General features: G+C 51.1%; 1 protein-coding gene across 7 annotated transcripts in view; it reads left to right on the forward strand.

Annotated features, from left to right (window-relative positions):
- KLHL18 (kelch like family member 18) overlaps nucleotides 1-9,718 on the forward strand; it is a 71,764-nt gene extending 62,046 nt beyond the window's left edge. For 4 of the 7 annotated variants that reach the window (XM_081073220.1, XM_081073218.1, XM_081073221.1 and 1 more), the window contains 4 exons: nucleotides 837-1,074; nucleotides 4,370-4,474; nucleotides 5,680-5,791; nucleotides 6,505-9,718. In XM_081073220.1, the coding sequence (XP_080929346.1) occupies nucleotides 837-1,074; nucleotides 4,370-4,474; nucleotides 5,680-5,791; nucleotides 6,505-6,891 (842 nt within the window). In that variant the 3' untranslated portion in view covers nucleotides 6,892-9,718. The remainder of the gene's footprint in view (nucleotides 1-836; nucleotides 1,075-4,369; nucleotides 4,475-5,679; nucleotides 5,792-6,504) is intronic. The other 3 variants (XM_081073219.1, XM_081073222.1, XM_081073224.1) reach the window with 1 other exon arrangement.
- Nucleotides 9,719-9,931: the final 213 nt, after the last annotated feature.

Below are 9,931 nucleotides of genomic sequence, written 5' to 3' on the forward strand. Positions count from 1 at the left end.
GGGCAGTAGAAATTCAGTAGAGAGGGCAGTACGGACACCTGACTCCTGGCCGTACGATGGCACGGGGGTTGTCATCTCCGAGGTGGAGGACAAGCCAGTCCAGGTGTGTGTGTGGGGGGAGATGGCGGGCAGTCCTGCACAATTCTGTTTTTAATTGAAAGTTAATGAGAGGTGGACACTAGTCTCTGCTGCTCACTGACCGCACTACCTGGAAAAGACAAATCCTCAACTAGGAAGTGCTGTAGTGTGACAGGTACTAAGTGCCCCAGCGCAGACTAAAACAGGGAGGGCAAGTCTTTTATATGATCCTCACGAAAGCCTAATGAAAAGGTAGGGTTCCTTGCTGCTATGACTAATGCTCATTGAGCACTTAGTCTCTTCTAGAACTAGGGGGTTCTGCTAGGGGCTTTAATCCGCACAGCAGCTCTGCCGTAGAGATTATCTTCACCTGTGAGAACAGAATGTAGGGATACAAAGCAAGTTGCCCAGGGTCATGGGTGAGCAAGTGAAAGTGGGCATTGGGACCACGCCCTTCCCTCTGGGCATGCCTCCTGCATTGGGGTAGTGTATCCTGCTTTCATCTTTGGTTTTAGGCAGGTGAAGCACCTCATCACAACTTAAAACTTCCCTCTCTGGAAAGTAAATGCCTCCCGTCTGATTCTGATTTTCCTTAAAGAATAAGGTTTGAGGTTATCATGGCTGAAACTTCTTAGTGGGCCCTTCTGGCTTGAGAAATCCTGTGGGAAGAGCTGATAGAAGCAAGTTAAGAGTTCCATATAATCAGTACCCAACAGTATGATCTAAACGAGTGGTCTCATTTGTTTTAATTTGAGTAGCAAATTTTTATGCAGGTGATTCCCTGAACGTGGTGGAAGTATTCGACCCCGTCGCCAATCACTGGGAGAAGTGCCATCCCATGACAACTGCCCGCAGCCGCGTCGGTGTGGCCGTGGTGAACGGGCTCCTCTATGCCATCGGCGGATATGACGGCCAGCTACGGCTGAGCACTGTGGAGGTCTACAACCCAGAGACGGACACGTGGACCAGAGTGGGGAGCATGAATAGCAAGAGAAGGTATTCTGGAAGCCATTTGTGCTGGGGAGCACCATGCTAGAGAAGCAGGGGCACATAATAAAATCAAACACAAGCTCTGGCCTGGCGATTTCCTGCAGCCAAACCAACCACGGCTGGTACCTCCCCATCTGCTTCAAAGTAAAATACATGCCTTGTCCTTTGAGAACTTGGGGAGACAAGTCATGGACATGTGGAAGTTGTGTTGTTATTTAAGTGCCAGATAAGGCCTGAAAATGTATGTTACGGAAGATTCGATGAGGGAGAGAAGCTGGACAGAACGTCTGGAAGATTTCAGGGAAGAGGTGGGATTCAAGTTGAAACACACATAAGGAGGATTTAACCTTACGAGTGATAAATCAAGGTGTTTTTCTTTATACTTTCTTTCCCCTGAGATTCCTGCCAGGCATGTGCTTCCACCACCCGGGGAGCATATGACCCGTAGCAGTGATCACTTCTGAGCCGCCGCACGTCCTGCAGGCATGAGCACGTAGCTGTTGGTGAGGTGGACTACATTTTTATGACTCTCAACACATTCCAGCTACTTGTTTGCCCCATCACTTGCCTGCTCGCATTTCCTGAATAAGAAGTGGGATGAGAGGACATCAGATAGTGCTCTCATTTAGCCTTCTTAGTGCTAAAGGGACAGGTGGCATCTTCCATCATCTGTGTGGGGGGTATTTCCATAGTTGGGCAGTGGGAGCTTTGGAGTGGGAAGGTGGAACTGGACAGATTCTTCCACTCTGCTGCCCTCCGAGAGGCCACGCCAGACCAGTGGTTTCACATGGCACCCTGGTGTTTCTCTCCAGGACTGACGGGAGGAAAGCAGTCCAAGATTCTTCCCCCGACCCCGGCTCCCACTTCACCAGAACAGATCCATTTGTCTTTTACATTTTGAGTTTCCTCAACATATGCCTAACTTTAGAGGGGAAAGTTACATGAATTTTTTTTTTTTTTGAAAGGGACAGTTTGAAAACCACTGGACCAGTGGCTCTCGAAGGGCCGGCCTGCTTTATAATTCTGTGGTCTGAGTATTTATCTCACAGACGGCTTTGTCTGGCCGTGCCCTGGGTTCCCCACCTGTGAAGTCACGGGACCGCACACAAAAAAGGTCAAGTGACTGCACATGTGGCGATGAAAAGTAGTCCTTGTGGAAGTCCTTTGCCACATGAAAGTGTCACAGCCACAATATGCATGTTCCACTTTCATCAGTGTTAGTGCGTGGCCTTGAGCCAGGAGGAATCTGCCTTTGTACCAGTCAGACCAGATTCACAGAGGGTCAAAGTAGGATTGTGTTGGAAGTGAAAAATATGTCTATACAGACCTGCCCCCCGGAGCAGTGAGCTGACGCTCTGGTGGTTCTCTCTCCCACTGGCCCCACCGCGGGCTTCCCCTTCCTTCTCCTTCGATACTTGGCAGTTCCCGGTGGCCTCGAATGACTCATTGCTCCATTTCCATGAGAGCCTTTTCTGCTTTGACTGCAATCAGTTATTCTTCCTTGTATGTCTGCCGTGGGCCACTTGCTAGCTTTGATGTCACGGGGTTTGGAGTGCTGTCGGGAGGAAAGTCCTCTGGGGCTTCATTTCCCTCGCTGTGGTTAATGCCCTGTTATTAGTAGCTCCAGTCCATCCCCTTTAATTACAGGCTGCCTTAAAATGTTCTCAGTCACTCCTCTCCTGACAGCCCAAACAGCCCTCTGTCCTGCCAATTGGTGACAAGCTCCCCTCTGCCGTCATTCCTTCCCTCTCCTCCAGTCTTCCAGGCTGCTTCCAAGGAGCCTTCTCTGACGGACATTTCCAGTCCACACCGATCAACATTTCCCCTTATCTCTTCACACTGCTCTTTACCACTTAGTTAATAGTTCATCTCACGTCGTTTTGTGGCACCTCTTCAGTTAATTCTTCCTCATATTTTTATTGAACTCCTGTATTGTTACTTGTGTCCGCTTCTAGAAGGATAGTGACCTGTCTAGTGAATTTGTAATCTTCCCACAGTCCTTTTCCTCATTCAGGCTTGTTCAGGGGGCTGTTACCATGTCCCTAAAGGGACATCGCTTGGATCGATTTGATTTGCTACATACATTTGAAAGGTGGCAGGAAGCCTGGTATATTTTATTTTCCTGTTGGTTAGACACTCAATTTCATTTTTAATCTTCTCCAGCATCAGGTTTGAAAACAATTGGGCAGCTTGGCATTGGTGTTGAACTTCTCATGAGGCTTTGTGCAGAACAGAAGACTGTATGATCACGCCAGACCCCTGGGTCTTGGCATTAGGAGAGTTTGGCATGGTGAACAGCATGAAGTCGGGCTTGTCTCATTTAAATCTGAGGCATGCTTCTCTCCGGGCAGCCAGAGAAGGGAGCCCAGATGGTGATACCTCCTTGCAGGGTGTGGTGAGGATGGAAAATGGCAAGCGTAGAGCACCTGATATGTGTAGTACGTGCACAACAGCTAGGAGCAGCTACATCACCCACTGAGACAAATTAGGGCCATGCTGGGCCGTGTTTCTAATGAAAAGACATTTGTCGAACTTTGTAGCAAATTGAATGGGAAAATCAGAGTAACACAACAAACTTATGTTGAGGGCCTGTTATGTACAAAGCACCACACTAAGCATTATCGGGGTCATACTGATGAAGACCCTTGTCTTCCAGGAGGTCCCCACATGTTAAGAGGTGGCAGGTCAATTCCTGGGCCCCATGGTGCCAGAACATAAGCACCTATGGACAGGAGCTTTGGTTTACTCACCCTTCTAAACCTAGTTCCTGGGCCAGAATGCCTCATGAGTGCCTAATGAAAATCGGATGGATGGATGAATGGATGGATGAGACAATATAATATATATATAATATATAATACACTACACTACACTACAATAATATAATATAATATATAATATAATATAATATAATATAATATAATATAATATAGGCTGCTCTAGAAGTGTGGCGTCAGGAGAGAGCCCTTATTGAGGGATCCAGGATGGCTTTTTGAGGAGGAGAGTGAGTAATTTGACCAGGGCCTTAAAGGTAAACTAGACCACGAGCAAAGCAAGGTGAGCACATCAGACTGATCAAGGACAGAGAGTGGGGAGGGGAGGCAACCCCAGGCTGGGGGTTCGGAGGCAAGAGGACCTACAGGGCAGCTTCTTCCTCAGTTTTACACTTTGAATCACTTACCTGAGATTTAGGTCTGTTCTAGAAAGAGGCAGTCGGTGGTTAGGTTTCTTTCTCAGTGAACATGATGGGTGCCCCAGGAAGTCGGAGGCCCATCTGAGATGATAGCTCTGTCTGTTGCAGTGCAATGGGGACGGTCGTGCTGGATGGACAGATCTACGTCTGTGGTGGCTATGATGGCAGCTCTTCTCTCAACTCTGTGGAGACCTACTCGCCTGAGACGGACAAGTAAGGCCTCCTGTTCCCCTGGGGCGACTGAGCTTGCTAAACAGAGAGCATAAAAATTATGCTATGATTTGAAAAACAAAAAAGTTACGTGGTCTAATAATAAGTTCGTGAAATGTTGATGTCGGTACCACCAGAGCCCTATCTTTCCATAATGCATTACTAGCACTTTAAAGACTAAAAATTCTACAGAAAGAAACCTGTTTAACCTCATTTTAAATAACACCTAGCACCATCATGTGGAATTATTTTGTGGAGCACTCTTTGGAAAACTAGCAAGGTTAGCCCAAATTTTTCATTTCAGTATTTGAATCTTTTCACGTTACGTTACAGAACACAAGCATACTAGGGGAGTCGATCCCTCCGAGTGCGTCTAAGGCAGTGTTCCATGCATTGAGCCGCGCGGCAGGCAGGCAGTCTGAGACCCTCACGTAGCGCCCAGTCTGTTGGGGCCATAGGCGCATGGTGATCCCTCTGCACTGGGGGCCTGCGTCCTGAGCTCTGGGGCACAGAGTGGGGCACACCTTTACCTTCCCCGTGGATAGGGCAGAGGCAGGGGAGAGCAAGAATTGAGGCTCCGGGACAAGTGCTGCGTGAGGTAGAAGTGGGCGTGGTGGCACACGTGTCATGTGAAGCTGGCACATAGACAAGGACCAAGTGGTCAAGACCTGCGTTCGGGAACTTGGACTCAACTTAGAGGAAAAGTGAGGGGCCACTGGAGGGTCCAAAGGGCTACGTCTGAAGGCCAGGCCACTGGTGGGGACTGTTGCAGGGGTCCAGGTGAGAGCCCGGAGCCAAGGGTTGGGGACAAGCAATGACTAGGCTGCAGACTACCGGGGACTTGGTGTCCACACAAACGTTGAGGATGAGGGAAAGAGGCCATAACAAGGCTGAGTTTACAAGTGTGGCATTAGGTAGCGGGTGGTCCCGTTCACAAGATGGGGAGTGCAGGGGAGGAGCAGATCTGTAAGGGGCCTGTGGGGACATGCTGGCAGAGGTGAGCAGAGAGCAGCCACGGGCCTGATGCAGGGGACAGGCGGCAGCCAGAGAAAGCCAGGAGCAGGAGGTGGGAGAGGCGCTAAGCGGTGGGGAGGTTGTCCGGGCGCGAGGGAACACAGCACAGTGCGCCCGAACCTTTCTAAGCTGTCTTGGGGGGACGGGGACACCGGTTCTCATGGCTCCACTCCTACTTTGGCTCTTTCCTGAAGGTGGACAGTGGTCACCCCAATGAGCTCGAACCGCAGTGCTGCGGGGGTCACAGTCTTTGAGGGCAGGATACACGTGTCGGGCGGCCACGACGGCCTGCAGATCTTCAGCAGTGTGAGTGTGGGGTCCCCCTGGGCTAAGGGCACCTACTGTTTCCATCCTTGAGATTTAGTTTAAAAGGCAGTTCTCTGGGAAAAAGCTCCAGCCTTGCCGTTGTGGGTAAGGCATCATTGAGTGAGGTCTCAGGCCATTACTGTGTTCTCTGAAATCCTTCCGAGAATGGGAACCAGTGTATGGGGGTGAGGGGGACAGGGCAGAGTGTAGCCACCCCACCCCACCCCACCCTGCATAGCTCTGCCTCGAATGCTGGTGAGACCTGGTGGCAGTGCTGCCCAAAGCAAGCTCCTATGTGTGGAGTGTGACTTTGCAAACACTTGTATTCTTCTGGATTCATTCTTTAAAAAACCTCAACAGCCATTTAGTGGTCGTTCCCTAGAGTCCCTGTGATGGAACGCACTCTGGACAGATTTCAGGAGACCCCGCTCTCACCCGCTCTGTCACCACACAGCAGTGAGGCCTTGGCAACTCCTTCATTTGTTTCCTTAGATGTAAACAGAAGAGGTCAGGTTCGGCGCTCCCTCACCTGTCCCTGTAAGCCCAAGAGTGGCTGTGCGGTCGAGCAAAACGGCCACCAGAGCGCGAGCACATGCTGGCAGAGCTCCCTGTCCCCAGGCCTCCCACGAGAGTCCGCCGTGTCCCGCGAAGCCACCCCGTGGACGGAGCTTTGGCTCTGACTGTCCTGTCCTGTGCCTCTCTCCCTGCTGCAGGTGGAGCATTACAACCACCACACGGCCACCTGGCACCCGGCCGCTGGCATGCTGAACAAGCGTTGCCGGCATGGAGCCGCCTCCCTGGGGAGCAAGATGTTTGTCTGTGGGGGCTACGACGGCTCTGGCTTCCTGAGCATCGCCGAGATGTACAGCTCCGTAGCAGACCAGTGGTGCCTGATCGTCCCCATGCACACGCGCCGGAGTCGCGTCTCGCTGGTGGCCAGCTGTGGACGCCTCTACGCCGTGGGGGGCTACGATGGGCAGTCGAACCTGAGCTCGGTGGAGATGTATGACCCGGAGACGGACCGCTGGACGTTTATGGCCCCCATGGCATGTCATGAGGGCGGGGTCGGTGTGGGCTGCATCCCTCTCCTCACCATCTAAGGCAGAGGGTGGGACGCAGTGGGGTAGGGATCTGGTACAAACATGGGCACTTCCTGCCAGGGACAGTCCCGCCTGGCAGAGGTGTGGACCAGAAGACGGGGTGAAATGTGAGCTCCCCGGAGGTAGTTTCCTCAGGTGCTTACGTCCTCCCTCACTGTGCTGCCCTTGTGACCTCCAGGTCTGGGTCATCAAGATGCACAACATGGGACAGAAGCCCCTGTGGGTCCCACAGCTGGTGACATGGGACTGTTTCGCTGGTCCACACGTGCACAGGCTCCATCCAAGCCCAGTGCCCACCTGCCACAGCTGCGGGCTGCCCGCAGGCAGCAGGCCTTCCATCTGACACCCCTCGCCTGCTCTGCTCCGGCCATGTGCTGCCCATTTCATGATAGGGTGGCTGCAGTGGCCAAGCTGGTTGGAAACTGTGGGGTGTGGCTGGGAGAGAAGGATGCACCAGTGTCTCACTGCCTGTGACGACGGCCGCGCAGCCGCAGCACCGGCTCCTTCCGTCCTGGGCACAGAGGATTTTCTCATCGCTGGGTCGGCCGGAGGAACAGGCTTCTCCTGTGGCTAATTTTGGGATTCCAGTGAGGTCTTTTTCATCTTGTTCAGGAGAAACAGAAGAAAAAAACAGATACTTGAAAGAAACTGAAGAAAATATAAAGAAACACATGAAAGAAACTAGAGAGAAAAATACTTTTTTTTTTTAAGTGAACATTTTTTGCAAGAAAATAACATGAAAAAAAGACCCTCAAGGGGGAAATATGTGTTTTAAGTAGAAAACCACCCAACATAAAAAGGGTGGTATCTGCTCCCACATTCGGATCCAGGGTCCTGAGGCCTCACACAGCACTTGGGGTTCCCTCTGAGCCTCGGTGTGTTTGGAATCAGTGCTCTCGACTGGTCCTGTGGCAAGGTGCTCGTGAGGTTTGTCTTCACACCCATCATCAGAGGACTTTTTTAATCGTAGGCTTAGTGACTCGGCTGAATTACTGCCACTCTTTTAGGTGGGAGCTCCCAGCTCGGCGCTGGGGGCTCGGGTACCCGTGTGGTTACCTCCCACTGCCACCATGGCTCGCATTCAGATCCCCTCCCCCACTTTCATTCCTTCCTTATTTGACCGGCAGGAAGCAGCAAGTCTGGCCAGGTTCTCACTCGCCTATCTGTCGTTCTTGGATCGCTGTCCTCATTATTACGCTTCTGGGGCACAGTGACTGTTTGTACTCTGGAGCCTAACCAGGGACTTGGTCCTTCCACCAGCCGTGGGCTGGCTTGGTCCAGTAACCTCATCTCCCCTGCCAGGCCACTGCTCCTCCATCCACTCGCCAATTCCAGGGCTCTGGCCTCCCTCCGGCCCTTGGCTGACCCATCAGCCAGGTTGACCTTCACATTGAAGCAAAACACTTTGTGATATGAAGAACTAACTGCCGAAAGAATCACTTGCTGCTGCGAAGAATAGGCTTTACATTTCTTCCTCTGATCTTAGCAAATGACCTCTTGAAGACACTCCACGCGCCTCCTTCCTCCTCTCTGGATGGGACCGTGGTGTAGCACAGCAGGCCCCACTGGAGGGCCCTGTTACCAGTGCACTGGGCGGGGGCTGTCTGTCCTCCGGCTGCTGCCACAACCTGCTGTCCTAAGGCCTTCCAGTAGACACAAGGAGGATACAATTCCTTCAACGCAAGACAGGGGCTTAGGGCCCCAATCTCGACCTGCTTGGTCTCCTGTCCACTGCTGCCTGCCTGGGGTGGCCTGGAAGCCTGCTCAGAAAGGCACGATGTGCAGCCTGAGACGTCTCCCAGCCCAGGACCGTGAGGTTTACCGGTGTGTGCAATCGCCGTGTATCCAGAGGGAAGTACCTTTGCTGCCAGCCACTTAGGAGTTGGGCCTCTGCTACAAGCACTTGAAAACATGGGGTTTTGTTTGTTTGTTTTTCAAACAACTCAACAATCAGATGTAGTTTTGCCTGGGCTTGTGGAGCTCTGGCATTCCTCCCTCTGGGTTTGCCTACAGAGGTAGACTCAAGGAGGTGGGAGTCTGCGTTTCTGCTTAGAGAGGAGTGTATCAGTGCTCGTCTTATTATAATAAGCCCCTATCTTGTAAATTTGAGCCTGGGCAGTAAAGGTGCTGAGAGTCTGTCGGTGGGCTCATCGAATGCGTGGGCCTCACCAGGTCCTTAGGATGCTGGCCCAGGTTCTGCCACTGAGGGTGACAGATCATTTTCCCGTGATCTGCTGCTTTTGTGGTGGCCTTTCTACATTCACTGCCACCTCCTGGTGTAGAAGTTACACGGCTGCACCTGAGAGTGTTTCCACCTAAGATGTAGCCAGTGCTTGGATCTGGGTACAAGTATGTAAACACCCAACATTTCACATCCTTCACAGTCGGTTCCTCAGTGTGATGGTGAATGTTTGCAAATGGCTAGTCCGGTGCTTTGGTGTTGGAGTCTTTTCCATAGCATCCTGAAAAGACAAGTCATCGATGGCCCAAGGATACTGTGAAAGGAGCTAGGACAGGTACTTTGCTCAGTGGGCCTTGGGTCTAGCCCGGCTCTGAGCAGAGGACTGGGGCCTTTTCTGTCCTTGGGCATTTCCCCGTTTCAGGTAACACACAGAGCCTTCTCTTCTGGGTTTCACCTGAGGTCAGAGCCAGGATGGGAGCTGAAGACCAGCCTTTTGACTTGGCCACAGAGATGTGAGTAGGTAGAAATTCTGCTCCCCACCCCCCAATTTATTGTTTCTCAGAAAAATCTTATTTCCTTTTATTTATAGAACGCATGTCTTTTGTGTTAAGAAACCAAAGAAAAATAAAGAGTACACTTCTAATATCTTCTGCCCTTTCCTGATTTATTTTTTAAAATACGTATTAGAAGTAAATCATATTTTTATTGTAATTCAGTGAAAAAATATATTGGATAAAGTAAAAATATGTGAAATGTGAAAATAGGGGGAGAGCCAAATATAACAAAAGTAGTCTTTGGAGAGACACGTGTGTGTTTTATTTTATAAGAATGGGTTCTGGTAAGAAATATGCCAAAGAT

The sequence above is a fragment of the Rhinolophus hipposideros genome (genome assembly GCF_964194185.1).
Source record: "Rhinolophus hipposideros genome assembly, chromosome: 14".
Classification (NCBI taxonomy): Eukaryota; Metazoa; Chordata; class Mammalia; order Chiroptera; family Rhinolophidae; genus Rhinolophus; species Rhinolophus hipposideros.